At 39.1% G+C, this 16,909-nt stretch overlaps 1 protein-coding gene across 4 annotated transcripts in view; it reads left to right on the top strand.

Moving 5' to 3' along the window:
• ADK (adenosine kinase) overlaps positions 1-16,909 on the top strand; it is a 488,773-nt gene that overhangs the window by 411,043 nt on the left and 60,821 nt on the right. For all 4 annotated transcript variants that reach the window (XM_067539239.1, XM_067539260.1, XM_067539250.1 and 1 more), the window contains exon 9: positions 7,390-7,504. In XM_067539239.1, coding sequence (XP_067395340.1) covers positions 7,390-7,504 — 115 coding nt within the window. The remainder of the gene's footprint in view (positions 1-7,389; positions 7,505-16,909) is intronic.

Genomic DNA, 16,909 nt, shown 5'->3' on the forward strand with positions numbered 1-16,909 from the left:
TCAGATAACTTGATCAGGAGAGTTATCAGCTATCAGGACTATAGTGCCATCTCCAAATGTGAAGTTTCTTAAACACTATAATTATTGCGACAACAACTGTACTAATTTTAAGTTAAGTGAGCCTACTGAAATCTAAATTGCTGAAAAGAGCACATGTAAATCTCTTTCAGCACTTTTAATGGGAATCAGCCCCACTTAAAGTAATATGTTCAAATGTATAGATTGAGCTTTGACTCTTCAACTCCTATTTGCATTAATAAGAGCAGCACAGTCAGGACCCCATAGGTTAATTTGAGAACATGCCACTTTTGTGTGGGTCTAATTATGTAAAAAAGAAGAGGGAAAGATTTACACCTTTTGTTCCCCAATTTAGATTTCTTTAGGTTCATTAAATAGCAGGTATATCAATGTTTGGGATATTAAAACTGTGAGCTGTCCCATTTCAATGAGTGTATCATAAATTCTTGAAATTGTTTTATAGAAATCTAGACTTTTTATCACTGTCTGGTTTCTTTTTGTATAATCTGTATTGTTAGCATAAAATACATTTTCCATTTATTCTGTCATATAAAAGAATTTTGCAGATGCTTCCAAATACAACATGTAACGTAACAAATTACTGGGACCCAGTGGAAGCTAGACAGTTTAAAAAAAAAGGAAGTAGTGTAGTAAGCCTACCCATTCTATATTTTTATTGCCACCTTAAGCTAAAGACTTTGAATGTGCCTGGTTTAAATTCAGTCCTAGTGACTAACCACTTTAGCTGGTGTCTGCTAACCACCATCATATTCATCTTTCCATTAGCAATTGCTTAGAGATTCTAGCATGGGTTTTTCTGAATATCCTAAATCTGCCACATTTGATTACAGCACATCCGTAAAGTGCACAATGATTATGATCTTATCTCTTTATTGGCCCCTTGCTTGGCAATAACTGACATGTCAAATTTGCTGACAGTTATGTATAAAATTTGATAAGTGTCTGCTGTATTGTTTTCCCTTCATGGTTTGAAAAAAAGATATCCCACCACCAAAAAGGGACATTAAGGGAAAGTAGAAAAATCTCAGTTAGGTGTTTCATAAATAATATCACATAATGCATATGTGAGAATCAAGTTGGAAAAACCTGAGCCAAACCACTGCTATTTGAGAATATTTTCAGAGCTTGATTTGGACAGCACAGAGTAATTTGGAAATGTCTGCTGGAGAGTTTTGTACTTCTGTGAATAAAGCCACAATGTAAACTAACCAGGCTTAAAAACAAGTCTAATGTAAAAAGCAATGGATAGACTATCTGTTTATAAGCATACCAGAATGTGTGGAGCAATAAAAATTGTTTAGCTGTGAGGAAAGGTCAATCCTGAGTCAACTATTACACATGACATTCTAATTTTTTTATTTAATTGTAAATTTTGAATAACGTTTTTTAAAGAAGAAATCAATCCCTAAAATGGATTCAGTAATTTGCAGTGAGATGAGACAGCTTGAAGAGTAGTGGAGAGTAAGATAAGAACTGGAGCTGGGCAGAGCAAAAAGCGTAGAGTATTTCTCAAGTAGGTAATGGAATACTAGAATGATAGAAGTGGAGGGCTGAAAGGGACCTCGAGAAGTCATCAGGTCCAGCCCCCTGTGCTGTGGCAGGACCAAGTAAACCTAGCCTATCCCTGACAGGTGTTTGTCCAAACAGTTTTTAAAACCTCCAGTGATCAGGATTCAACAGCCTCCCTTGGAAGCCTATTCCAGAGCTAAACTACTCTTATAGTTACAAAGTGTTGCCAAATAGCTAACCTAAATCTCCCTGGGTGCAGATTAAGCCCTTTCTTGTCCTATCTTCAGTGGACATGGAGAACAATTGATCACATTCTTCTTTATAGCAACCTATTGGAGGACTGTTATCAGGCCCCCCTCAGTTTTCTTTTCTCAAGACTAAACATGCCCAGTTTTTGTTTTTTTTTTAACTTTTCCTCATATGTCAAATTTTCTAAACCTTTTCTCATTTTTGTTGCTCTCCTCTGGACTCTCTCCAAGTTGTCTTCCCTAAAGTGTGGCACCCAGAATTGGCCACAGTACTCCAGTAGAGGTCTCACAACTGCCAAGTAGAATGGGATAATTACTTCCCTTGTCTTATATACAACACTCCTGTTAATACATCCTAGAATGATATTAGCCTTTTTTGCAACAGCATCAGATTGTTTACTCATATTCAGTTTGTGATCCACTGTAACCCCCGGATCCTTTCCAGCAGTAATACCCTGAGTTGTTAATTCCCCATTTTGTAGTTGTGCATTTTATTTTTCCTTTCTAAGTGAAGTGCTTTGCGCTTGTCTTTACTGAATTTCATTTAGTTGATTTCAGACCAATTTTTCAAAGTTATTTTGAATTCTAATCCTGTCTTCCAAAGTGCTTGGAACCCCTCCAATTTTGGGGTCCTCCGCAAATTTTATAAGCATGCTATCAACTCCATTATCCAAATCATTAATGAAAATATTGAATAGCACCAGATCTTGGACTGACCCCTGTGGGACCCCACTAGATATGCCCTCCCAGTTTGACAGCTAACCATTGATCAGTATTCTTTGGTCTTTCAACCAATTGTGCACCCATCTTATAGTAATTTCTTCTAGACCACATTTCCCTAGTTTGCCTATGAGAATATCATGTGGAACTCAGTCAAAAGCCTACCTAAATTCAGATATATCACATCTACTTCTTCCCCCTTATCCACTAGGCCTGTCAAAAAAGGAAATTAGGTTGTTTTGGTATGATTTGTTCTTGAGAAGTCCTTGCTGTCTATTTCTTATATCCCTATTATCCTCCAGGTGCTTACAAGTTGATTGTTTAATAATTTGTGTCAGTATCTTTCCAGATACCAAAGTTTTAGGCTGGCCGGTCTATGTTTCCCTGGGTCCTCTTAGTTCCACTTTTTAAAGATAGGTGCTATGTTTGCTCTTCTCCAGTATTCTGGGGCCTCACCTGTCCTCCAGGAGTTCTGAAAGATAGTTGCTAATGATTCCAAGATTGCTTCAGCTAGTTCCGTATGTACCCTGTGACTAATTTCATCAGGTGCTGCCAACTTGAATACATCTAACCTATCTAAATAGTATTTAACCTCTTCTTTCCCTGTTTTGGCTTGCATTCTTTCCCCCTTGTTAATATTAACTGTGTTGAGTATCTCGTCACCATTAACCTTTTTAGTAAAGACTGAAGCACAATAGGCATGAAACACCTCAGCTTTCTTGATGTCATCAGTTTATTAACTCTCCTTTCCTACTACACTGTCCTTTGTCTTTCTCTTGTTCCTAATGTATTTAAAAACCTCTTCTTGTTACACCTAGTAAGGGACATAAAAGGTAACTAATTTTGTGCCTTAGCCTTTCTGATTTTGTTTCTAGATGCTTTATTCCTACATATTGTTGGTACCTGATTTAATGACAGTACTGCTAAGAACTTAAAATGAAGATACATTTACTTAAATATTTCAAAAGGGTATTTTAGCATAGGAAATGAGTTATAACCATAGTTTTTCATATCTACTGCATTTCTAGCTACAAATTATTAAAGCAGCTTTATACTTTTAGGACTTGTATTAGACAAAATGCTTCTTTAAATATATATTCAATTACAGATGTCTGTAAAGATTTTAAAGGATCAGGTTTAAAGAAAGAGAAAACGCAATGAAGTCATTTTCAATAAAGTTATAATTTTACATGGAAATACCATGTGTCTTTGTGCCAGAGGTAGGGGAAGATCTTTAGCTCTATGAGAAAAATCACCAAAATTTGAGAAAAAAGACCACTTTTGAAGGACTCTTTGGATATCCTCCAGCTCCAGTTTATCGAGTTAGACATTTTTCTGTCTTGCTTGAAGGAGACATCAAGGAGTTTTCATCCACCACTGCATTCTAAGGCCACCATTTTCTGCCTTTATCTCCTGCCCCATATTCAGCTATATTAATTGTAGGTGGAACTTTACCTCTAATGCATGGCCTCCTCCAGTGGCATGTCATTATCTGTTTACTGCATTAATTTTTTGCTAAGGGGGGGTGCTAACTGAGTAGTGTGTGCTTTCTCTGTAGTCAATGCTTCATCCACAATAGTGCACCACAAGTTCTGCATAGCCACAAGTGCTTCTCCCAAACTTACTCTTAGGCCTGATTTTTATACCTCCCTAGCTAAATCAGAGCCAAATCCTAATGTAAAATCCAGCATTCGGGGACATCATGTGGATTTAAGACACTCTTTTAGATACTTAGGGACTATAAAACAGTGATAGATTTGCACTCACCCATATATGTAAGGAATTCAAAACAGTGCCCTTGATAAGAATTAAAATATAATCCAATGCAAGTTACCAATAAAAATTGGAAATTGTCTTTGCTACAGGTATTTCAAAACATTATGTATAGAATCATTTTGCTGAATAGAAATTATTTATACAAACTTGAGGGAAGGCAGCATCTTACAGGGAAGTGAAAGGAGTGCCACAGCTGAAACCGTTACTTGTAATTCATCTTTCATTTCACTGAACCACGTGACACAAAATACCACAACCGCACTTCAAAATATTGCAGTACATAATGGTCAGTCTAAGCTAGATTGTGAAGAGGTGAAGGACTCTCAAACATTAATATTATAACCACCACCATTTTAGTTCCCTTCTCATCCTCAGTAACTTTGGTGTGGAAGATTACTTTGGCCTGAAAATTAACTGATTTATTCTCAAGGCAAAAGATAATATCCAATGTTCTTCGGAGGTCATAGCAACAGTTACAAGACACAAAATTACCCTGGTTTGAAATTCTGACTTTTGTACAATGTTTTTTTGTTTCTATGTAACTTAAAACCAGCTTATTACTCCTACTTCAAGCTTCCCATATAGTTTAGATCTACTTGAAACTTACATGTTTCCTCTTACTGTCTTCCATTTCCTTCTTTACTCTCATCTTCAACTAATCTTTTTTCCCTTGGGTCTTTCCTCTCTGCTTTCAAGGACACCTTGTAATCCCTCACCCTGAAGAAATTCTTTCTTGATGACACCATTTTCTCCTCTCCTTTGACTCTAAAGTCTGAGCAATTTAGTTTACTACCAGTGTCTTCAAATTCTCTCTTTGATTCCTTCATCCTCTTTACTGTGAGCTCTCTAGCTATTGTCACTAGGGACCACCTCCTAGTTAAATCTAATAGCTTCTTCTCTAGACTTATGTTTCTTGAGCTCTCTGATACTTTATTCTCTCCTCCTTCATGGCTCTCTTAATGTCCTCTAAAGATTCAGGTTTCAGATAGAAACATCTAGAGGGCTTGGGTACTTGTCTCAACCAATGCAGACCTGCTATTCTCTGACCGCAAACATTCCCTTTCCACCACTTGCTGCCTTCTACCTGCAGTTATTTTCTTAAGGAGAGGTCCTAAAGCATCTTTACAGAAGAGCAGGCCCACTTCCTTCTCTGGCATCTTCAGGGGTCATCTCACAGAAAATTCCTTCCAAGGTGTCTGGCTGCTGGATCTTGCCCACATGCTCAGAGTCTAACTGATCACCATATTTGGGGTTGGGAAGCATTTTTTTCTTATTATCGATTTAAATTTTCACAGTTGCTGAAAATTATTTGGAGGGGGTCGTCAGATAACATATGTTGATATTAAAAAAGTTAGAGCTCTTTAATTATTAAAACAAAAACTGTCAATATCACATGTCAAAATATACAAAGTACGTAAGATCAGACATTCTGGGTCAGACCAATGGTCCATCAAGTTCAATATCCTGTCTTCCAACAGTGGCCAATGGCAGGTGCTTCAGAGGGAATGAACAGAATAGGCAATCATTGAGTGATCCATCTCTTGTCATCCACTCCTAGCTTCTGGCAGTCAGAGGCTAAGGACAGCAAGAGCGTGGAATTGCATCTTTGACCATCTTGGCTAATAGCCATTGATGGACCTATCCTCCATGAACTCATCTAATTTTTTTTTGAACCTCGTTATAGTTTTGGCCTTCACAACATCCTCTGGCAATAAGTTCCACAGACTATGCATTGTCTGAAGAAGTTCTTCCTTTTGTTTGTTTTAAATCTGATGCCTGTTAATTCATTGGCTGACCCCTAGTTCTTGAGTTACGTGAAGGAACAAATAACAGTTCCTTATTCACTTTTTCCTCACCATTCATGATTTTATAATACATATGCCATATAATATAGTATAGTACATATCCTTAAATCAAATCTAATAAGTTCTCAAGCAGCATTTTTCTTACCTTGCCTACCTGTAAATTTCCATTATTATTAATGGCAATAACTTTTCATTTGTTTGTGTGTGTGCAGTGAAATTGACATTTACTGATAGAAATTAAATATTGCAAGTCTAGATATAAATAAGAAGAGATATAATGAATGGCCCAGAGAAAGTATGTTCATTTTTTTTATTAACTCTCATAATTTAGATACAAAGGGGCATTTTATGAAATTGAAAGGCAACATATTTGTAACTGATGAAAGAAAATACTTTTAACACATTAACTTGTGGAACTCATTGACATGGGATACCTTTGAGACCAAAAGCTCAGTAGTGTGTAGTATTAAAAAAAGATTGGACATTTATAGGGATAATGAGAACATCTACATTTATGTTAGATAAGATTATAAAAAGTAGGAATAGAAACTCTTGTGCCTCAGACCATAGGAGAGCCACCAACACATGGGATTAGGAAGGATAATCTCCTAAAGGCAGGTCATTAAATAATTATCAGTTATTGGGTTTCTTGCATCTAAATGAAGCATCTTATACTGGCCGCTATCAGAGACAGGATACTGGAATATCCTGATTAAATATGGCAATTTCTATGTTCCTATTTATATACAATATTGTGTAGAGCTCTGTAGTCCCTTGAAAGTGTGCAGAGAAACACCGAGGACCTGATTCTCCTTGAGTTACACTGGTGTAAATCAGCAGTAATTCCATTGAAATCAGTGGTGTTACACCAGTATAAAACCTCTGTAAGTGGGAAGAGAATCAAGCTCTGAGATTTCTTGAGTAATTCTCTTTCTCATTTTATTTTTAATTTTATTGGGGATAAGGTTAGAATTTAGCCAAAAGCAGGGAAAATCAATAGAAATTGTCAATTAGGAAATGCTGTATAATTCTTTCATTAGGCTCTGCATTATAGCAATTGGTATGGCTGCAGTATCACTTCCAAGATTATATAGCCAATGGCCTCTTGATAGTACATAAACCTTTTAAGAGAATGAAGTATTCTTCTTCTTGAAAATCTTTCTCAACAGACAATAAAGTGTATTTTATTATCTAGTCATAAGAAGATAAATCTTTGATCTGCTAATAGAGCCCTAATCTTTCACTGCTCTGCTATGCTGGTTACAAGAATTTTTCTCGCTTGCTATTAATAGACGGAAGATATTAAAGAGATTGCCCGGAAAACACAAGCCCTGCCAAAGGTGAACCTTAAAAGGCAACGAATTGTAGTCTTTACCCAAGGGAAAGACGACACTATAATGGCTACAGGTACCTTTTTTTAAGCTGTATTGTTATACAGAATACATACAGGGGTTAATCATGTGTTTTACAAATTATAACTGTCAAATGGTATTCAAAGTACTTGTCTTTCCCTGACTTTATCTCAATAAGTGTTTCTCATCTTTTGAACCCCTTAAATGTCCTAAATGTCAGAAGTTAACATTTCAGTTATGGATATGTTAAATTATTTTTATAACAGAGATCTAAAACATTGCTCCAGTTGGTTTTACTCTGGTTTTTATGACTTCAGATTTTATCTGCAAAGCCATCTTTGCTGCAAACAAGAACACACTATACTTGTCGGGAACAGCTGCTGCAACAGTATAGTACATTTAAGCATTTGTGAAAATGAGGAAGTAAAATCCAGCACTAAGTGAATTTCCAGTCTTTTTTGCTTTGAGCAGAAAGTCTCACTTCTAGCTTTTCTCAGCTGTCTGCTCTTCTATTCTCAAAGGAATAGGTGGATAAAAGGTGTTCTAGCTGGGATACGAGTGATTTCTGCTGTCTGAAATAATGATGTGTGACACACAAATTTAAGCATTACAAACATGACTGCCCGCCTTTTAACAAGCTCTTTGATTTGTCCACCTATACTTCCTAGATTAAATAATATAATTATTGCTGTGTGCTGTTGCAAGACATTTTAGTCATTAATTCCTGTACAAGGTAAGGTATTAATTAAGGGCCTGCTTCTGTTAGGTGTTGAGTGCCTCCGATGAGGAGCCAAATACCACCCATGGAATTCAATATGAGATTTTAGGGTGCAGAGCACTTTGCAGGATTGGACTGTTAGGGACCAGTCCTTACTTTCACAAAATTCCTTTTGGAATCAGAAATTGCAGGACTGGGCTCCAACTAGATTGTCACTACCTTATCGTTTGTTCTCAGGGGAAGTATAAATTATCTCTGTTTTTTAGATTATTTCTTCCCATAATTTGTTAGCCGTGAACTATTTTCAAACAACACAGGTTCAGAGTTGGATATGTCTGACTTGCCTTGCAAGCATGACAGCTTTGCTTCCAGAAAATCACTGCAGTATTTGAATGGCCCATATGGAGGTGCTCTACTTGAGCTTTGTACGGTTGGCTGAAAAATAGCAGTAAAAATGTTTTTACACATGAGTAGTAATAATGGTGCTAAACCTAAATCTTACATGTAGCTGTCCTGTGCTCTTATTTAATTTTCATTGTGTATTTATTTTATTCTTTAACTGGAGTTGTTAACAAATCCATTCTTTGATATTTTTACAACTGAGAGCTTATTTGAGAACTGACACTTGCTAATCTTAGCTGTTTGTTCCCTATGAAAATGAACTTAAATTAGAGAATGCACTTTATATGCATGATAAATGCAAGATGGATAGAGAGGGTATGCAGTTGTGTCAGCTACAAAAGCAAATATGATAAATGTTAAGGCAGTTTTGAGCCCTGGGATAAGCTATTCAGCGCACAAGCATAGCTGAATCTCTTTGCTATGTTGTTATTCATGGCAGCCAAATAAATGTCAATAATAAAAGAGAATTAAAGATTTTCATTTCCCAGAGGCAGTCCTCTAATACAGCTTGATCTTTCATTTCATTTGTAATTCGTTCTCATGTCAGGATGCAATCATTTGCCAGGCTCTGTGTGTCATGTTAAGTCATTTAATAATGATTAAGAACATAAAAATGCTTGGCCTGTGGGGCAATTCTCAAAAGAGATACCAATTTGTTATTGTTTTCCCCCCTCCTCTCTTCTTGAATATGGATCAGCCTTTTCCCACCTCCTAGCTTTAAAATACTAATGAAGGATAGAAGGATAATGTGTCCCTTGATTTAGCATATAGTGACACCACAGAATGGCACAGGGCAGTGCTAACACAGTTATTTCAACACTAATTAGGACTTGTGCTTTAAACCCTGCATTGTAGAATGTTTGTAAATGATCATTGGGAAGATTGCTGCACTAAACAATATCTGTGAGTGTACAAATCAAGCCTCTCTTCTTTAATGCATAAGAGACAATATATATTCACAGGGACTGGTTATGGTGCAGTTTATTCTAATGCCTTTCGAAAGAGCCTCAGGAAGAGTTTGGTCTGAGGTTAAAAGAATACTTGCAAGGGAAAGGAGATAGTTAGCCAGCCATGAGTTTGAACATGTTTTTGGAGAGCTCCTATTTTAGACTGCAATTAAATAACCTTTTGTCAGGTTTTGACCAGCTGAGCATGACAAAAGGGACTTTCTGGTTATTGGGTCAAAGAGAGATGCCTAAAAGCAATATAAACATGAAAAAATGTATTTCTCCCACTCTGTCCCAAACTCAGGGCCTCAACATTCATGCAATACACGCTACTACTTCTGTTCCTTTTTTCCTTAACCATCCTGAAACAGTTACTGGGCATATCACTTAAAGTGTCCTTGAATTCTCTTTATGCTAAAATGGGAAAAATTTACCATGTCCATCCTGAGCAGCATTGGAAGCACCTGCTGTCAGTTCAGATCTCCTTTGCCACAATGGACTCCAGCTGGCAGGAGCAATTGTCAGGAAAGTCCTGTTTAGCTTTGGCCTTCAGCATGCTCAGTGCAGCTTCCAGCATAATGAATGTAAGAATTAACCTTGGCAAAACACCACATTTCCCCCTAACATTGTTCTCAGAAACTATTGAACCATTTTTGTTGAAACTTCAAAGGAAAACAAAAATAGCCAGAGGCAAACATCTGGCATGAAAAATTTCAGCCAAAATGGTTAAAGTTAGGCAAAGTTATAAGCAAGTAAACACAGGGATTTAGGACTTGTGTACTTGGGAACATTTACCAGCACAACTATATTATACCAGCATAGTTCTGCCAGTAAATTTCATCATGTTAGAAAAGCCCTTATATTGAAAAATGTTAGGCAACCTTAACTATAGGTGTTACTGCAAGCTCGACTCATAATAACAAGACATTCTGTGATACTTTTCAGTAGTGATCACACTATGAAAAATAGATCAAAATTAAAGCAGAAAGTTGGATAAACAAAATTGTGTCCTCTAGGAAAATAAAGTTGTACATTGTCACTATTTGCTGTCCATAAATAATAAAAGTTGGGGATATACAAATGGCTTTACTAGGCATTTCTCTGAAGGTATTTGTACAATGTGGTGTTTTGGGTTTTTTATCATAAATATTTGTGGGGATGGTTTGATGTTTTTTCAACATTTGGTTTATTTGAAAGTTCTCTCACCTGACAACAGACGAGGCAATGCTCTTGATTCAGCTAAGAGATAGCAGATTGCATCCATTAATACATAGTTTAATACTTTTTGTACACACTGTCATATCAGCTAGTGGCAGCAATCCTGACAGTTTAAAATGTCCAGGTTGCCTCAGTTTGCTAAAGCAGGTATTGACCCAGAAGTATGCCTAATCCAATCAAAATGATAATTTTATTTGTTGCTCAATGGAAGCTCCGCAGCTGTGGAGGTTGCCTTATTGACTGAAGAAATGCTACTTTATATATTTATATATCTATCTATATATATAGGCCTTTTTGCGGGGGGCAACCATCAGACCTCTCCCAGCCTAATCAGTATATATGTTCTTAGAAATGATGCTCAGCGAGTCCTACAATATACTAGTGCAGGGGAAGGACTTAGTAGTGACCAATGCCCATATTCAGTGAGTTGTTTCACACTGCTAGCTCTGTTCCTCCATGTCAGAAAAAGTGACAAAGATACTCGTGAAGTGAAGCATGCCACCTTCAACATCAGTGGGTATGGGATGAGCCAGTTTTGCCAAACCAAAAAGTTAAAAAAATCCTGGGATTTAAAAAAAAAAATAAAAATGTTTGGGTCTCTTTTGATTTCTGTACTTCCTGTGCGTGCCCTACTGTACGCATGACAGTTACTGTTCTTTGAGTGATTACACGTGTGCATTCTACTCTTGGTGTCAGTGCACACAGCCTTTTCCTCAGCAGTACCCACTGGGCAGCTTGAGCTCTTCCTGCTGCCACATGCCACTGCATGCAGGCATAAAGGGCAGAGTAGCCTCAGTTCCTTCTGACTGCCTGTGACAGTTGCTGGAACTCTGCTGAATACTAGAACAGTTTTCTCTCTCTCTCTCTCTCTCTCTCTCACTCTCAACCTTTGTCAATGTGGTGTGTGTATATGTATATTTAGTCTAGTCTTCCATATAGTTGGGGGTTATAGGCATAGGTCTCCCCCTCCTACTGCTTTGGCTTCAGCTCTGGGCCTTTCAAGACACCCGAGAAGTGAAAAGCAGTCATTTTGATGTACCAGTCAAGGTCAACATACTAGTTTCCATCTCTCCAGACCCAAACTCCCTCACCTTCACAAACCATCTGTTCCTCTCCCATAGTGTTTGATCCCAAGACACTTCAGACAACTAAGTCTTGAACACTGTGGAAGTGGGCTATACTCTCCAGTTTGCTTCTGCCGCTTCCTCCCACCCTCCCTCTCTCCCTCCCTGCCCTTCTTCAGGGACCACTCTCATGAGAAACTCTTGTCCAGGAAATTCAGTCACTCCTTAGCATGGGAACCATAGAGGAGGTTCCATCTGGTCTCAGAGGGAAGGTGTTTTGTTCCTGTTATTTCCTAATCCGAAAAGTGAAGAGGGGTCTCAGACCAATTTTAGACCTGCATCAGCTCAACAAATTATTAAACGATAAAGTTTCTCATGGTCACTCTAGCTTCTGTTACCCCTCCTTGGATCCTGGGAATTGGTATGCCACCCTTGACTTAAAAGATTCCTACTTCCACGTGGCAATCAATCAAGCTCACAAGAAGTACTTCTGATTTCTGGTAAATCAAAATCCTTACCAGTTCACTGTACTGCCTTTTGGCCTGTCAGCAGTTTCCAGAGTCTTTACAAAAGTCATGCCATAATAGTTGCATTCCTCCAAAAATCAGGTTTACCCCTACCTAAAAAACTGGCTTGTAAGGGGCTGGTCCAAACTGAAAGTACAGAACGGTGTTGCCTTTATCCACCCAATGGTCAATTCTCTGGGGTTGTTAATCTACACAGAAAAATCTCTCCTCTTCCTGGCCCAGAGGATAGAGTTTATAGGGGCTATACTTGACTCATCTCAAGCCAGGGCCTTTCATCTGGAGTACAGGTTCCAGGCAATCTTTTCAATTGTTGTAGTCTTGAAGGCTCACTCGGTCACAACAACACAAAACTCTTTGAGGCTTCTGGGTAATATGGCCTCTTGCACCTACATGCTTCAATATACCAGACAGGGCCTCAGAACTCTGCAGGGCTCGCAGTCATCAGTCAACTTGCCATGCAACCATCAGTTGGACTCTTGTGTAAGAGTGCCCTTTCTTGTCCTCACCTCCCTAGATTGGTGGACAAATCCAGCCAATATACATGTAGGCGTTCCGTTTGCCTGCCCACAACTGACTCTCAGGCTAGTGACAGATGCTGCTGCTCTGGGATGGGTAGCCCACCTGGGTTTTCAACAGGTGCAGGGTCTATGGTCCTCAAAGGACTTAGCTTTACACATCAGAGTCAGAGAACTGAACACACTCAGACTAGTGTGCCAAGTATTTCTATCACAGATCAGGGGAAGTAGCTTGTTAGTCCTCACAGACAACACGGCGACAATGTTCTACCTTAACAAGCAGGGGGAACCTTGCTTTTCTCCGCTCTGTCAAGAAGTGACTACTCTGGGAGCGCCAATTGCCAGCTCGATAGATCTAGAAGCATCTTATCTACCCAGTAGAGAATGACCTAGCAGACTACCTGAGCGGATCATTCATGAGTCACCATGAGTGGTCTCTTTGCCCAGATGTGGCCAGATACGTCTTCCAGGGGTGGAAGTTTCCCCAAGTAGACCTATTTGGGACAAAGTCCAACAGAAAATGTTAGCTGTTCTGCTCCCTATGGGGTCACAGCCAAGGATCCATAATAGATGCCTTTTTAATGATGTGGTCAGGCCGGCTCCTCTATGCTTTCCCCCTAATTCTGCTCATTCATAGGATGTTACTAAAGTTAAGACAGGACCGGGCCAAAATCATACATATAGCCCCAGCATGGGCCCATCAGCATTGGTTCTTCACTTTCCTAGTACTGTCAGTGATTCTTCCAATTTCACTTCCACTAGATTTTGACCTAATCTCTCAGGATCATGGTTACCTACTCCACCCAAGCCTACAGTCCTTTCACTTAGCTCTATGGGTGCTCCATGGCTAGACACTAGAGAGCAAGCCTGCTCGAAAGACGTTCAAGAGATCTTGCTAAATAGCAAAAAACCTTCTACAAGAGCTACTTACCTCTCTAAATGGAAACATTTTTTCCATCACATCTTACTAGGATAGAGTATAACTGACCAGTTCTTCAGTTCAACATATTCTGGAATACTTATTATACCCAAAACACCAAGGTTTGGCGATTAGTTCCATCAAGGTACATCTGGCATTCCATACATCTATTTCAGCATTCCACCCTAAAATGGACAATTGCTCTATTTTCTCCAATGATATGTCCATAAGGTTTTTAAAAGGCTTAGTTAAATTATACCCTCAAGTGCAAGACTTAGTTCCCTCATGGGATCTAAACTTAGTATTGTCAAGACTTATGGGTTTCCTGATTGAACCGTTGGCTGCCTACACTGTGCTATATCTGTCAGTGAAGGTTACATTTTTGGTGGCCATTACCTCAGCCAAAAGAGATGGGGAACCGCAGGCATTAATGTTGGGGCCTCCATATACAATCTTTTCTAAGGACACAGTTTACTTGTATCTCATCTGAAGTTCATCCCAAAGGTGTATTTTTTCTTTCCACATCAACCAGTCAATTTATTTGCGTGTACTTTACCAAAAGCCATATATGAGCAGGAAAGAAGAGTGCTTGCATACCTTGGACATCAGAAGAGTCTTAATGTTTTACTTAGACAAAATCAGGCACTTTTGTATATCCTCCTAGCTGGTCATAGCAGTGGTGGACAGAAAAAGAGCTCAATCAGTCTCTACCCAAAGGATTTTTTTCTGGATTGTATCCTGTATAAGCATGTGCTATGACTTGGCTAATGTTGCTCCATCTGACAGAGTCACAGCTCATTCAGCAAGGTTGCAGTTAGCCTCGGCAGCCTTTCTGACACAAGTTCCAATTGCATATGTTTGTAGAGCAGCACCCTGGTCCTTGGTCCACACGTTTGCCTCCCATTATGCTGTGGCTCAAGACTCCAGAGACGAAGCTAGGGTTGGACAAGTTGTTTTCCTATTTTTATTGAAATAGACTCTGATCGCACCTCCTGTTATTTCAGCTTGTGAGTTACCAAGAGTGGAATACACATGTGCAATCACTCAAAGAATTAAAACCAGTTACTGTTCCATAATTGTTGTTTCATGAGATGTTGTACATGTCCACTCCACGATCTGCCCTCCTGCCCCTCTACTTAGGAGTTCTGGCAAGAAGAAACTGAGGGGGACTAAGGGCAGCTCTGCTTGCAGGTATAAAGGGCAGTGGTCCGCAGCAGCAGCAGGCAGAGCTCAAGCTTCCCAACAGGTACCACTGAGGGAAAAAGTTTCCAATGGCCATGCACTGGGCACACCAACACCAAGAGTGGAATGCACATGTGCAACACATCTTGAAGCACAACAGTTATAGAACAAGTTAGTAACCATTACTTGCCATCTCTCCCAAATTTATGGAGTAGTATTATCATTATTTATTATTTGTATTATTGTAATGTCTAAGAGGCTCAGTCATGGTGCTAGGCTTTGTACAAACACAGAACAAAAAAGACTGTTCACAGTGATTTGGGCTTTTGCTGGAAGATCCAACTTCGCTCAAATTACAGAGATTTCTATTAAATGCTACCTAATAGTATGGAACTTCCAGCTTCTCCCCAAGCCCCAAAATTCTAATGAACTGTGTCCCCACATATGCCTGTCCTTCAGTTCAGCACTTAATTATGTGTCCCCCCTGCAGTCATCTCATCAACTTTGATTGCCCTCCACACATCAGTACACTTCTGCCCCTCTTGCAGCCCACAGTTCTTCATTCTCCTCTCCCAGGTCTGGGGGATCAACTGTAACAGGGTCTTCTTTTTGTTTCAAGGTCTGATGTTGCAGGGTTGGAGAGGGGAGGAGCTTGACCCATTTTTCACAAAAGGGGAAGGGAGAACAGAGCCACTCCAAGTGACTGGTCTCCTTCTGTCCCCTCCCCTGTTGTAAAAATGGTATCAGCTGTTTCTTCTCCCCTCCTCTAACCAAAACGTCTTCTCTGCTCCTTTGCTCCTTTGCTCCTGGAAATGTTTTTACATTGTGGTACAGTTGGTGTAAAATGACCCAGCTTCACTGAAGTCAATGTCTACATCAGCTGCAGGTTTTGGTACCACATCTTTTAATTGAATAGTAAAAATAAGGCATGACTCTTTGTGCTCATTAAAGATTCTGTAGCACTTCCAGCTTGGGGAATTAATTACATGATGTTTGCCTAAATGTAACTTTTTCCTGCTGATGTACAATTGGCTATATGTATTTTGTGTCATTTTTTTGTTCGTTTATTTGTCTTTCTCTAACACATCAGAGATTGGCTGTAGCTGGAAACGGGACACTAGATAGGATGGACTGGTACTGTGAAGTGGTACAGAGAATGCTCTTTCTAGATGCTTGGCTGGTGTGTCTTGCTCACATGCTCAAGTTCACAGTGACTGCCAGATTTGGGGTTAGGAAATAATTTTCCCCCAGGTCAGATTGGCTGGGACTTTGAGGGGCTTTCACCTTCTTCTGAGTTTGGGGCATTGCTCGCCTGCAGGGATCATCTGGGCATATTTCACCTAATCAATTCCCTGCCAATGCAGGGGCCTTGGCCATTGCTGGCACCTTGGTCTCTCCCATTCTCTCCCTGAGGTATGCAGTTTAGTCTCCTGAGTACTGAAATGCTCTAGTCTAACTGAGGTCTTTGAGTTTACTATAGGGGCATCTGTATGAAAATTAATGGCCTGTGATATGGAGGAAGTCAGACTAGATGATCTAATGGTAACTTCTAGCCTTAAAATCCGTGGAACATCTATCAAACGATGAAATTCTCCCTGCAATTCCACTGGATTGGTTATTCTTCACTTCCTGTCCTAAAATGGTTGTTTATCATTATTATTTATCATGTTTATTCTTACTTATAACATACCATGTGGTAAGTGTGTATAGCACTTACAAGAGCTTCAGACAGGTCCTTGCCGTGAGAATCTTACGATTTAAGATCCATCCCTCAAAAAGTTTACAATTGACATTGGATGGTTGCAATACAACAATTAAAAGAAGTGTCCAGAGAGTACAAGTAGGCAGTTTTTGTTGGTCATCAATGGAAAGCTAGGCAAAAGGGTGTTTTAAGAGAGATTTTAAAGTAGGGATGGTCTATAAGAAAAAGATTATTTAATGATAGAGAGCAGTCTGAAGGAAAAGCAG

Source organism: Emydura macquarii, unplaced genomic scaffold (genome assembly GCF_026122565.2).
Source record: "Emydura macquarii macquarii isolate MOO-44397 ecotype Brisbane River unplaced genomic scaffold, CSIRO-AGI_Emac_v2 contig_67, whole genome shotgun sequence".
Lineage (NCBI taxonomy): Eukaryota > Metazoa > Chordata > Testudines > Chelidae > Emydura > Emydura macquarii.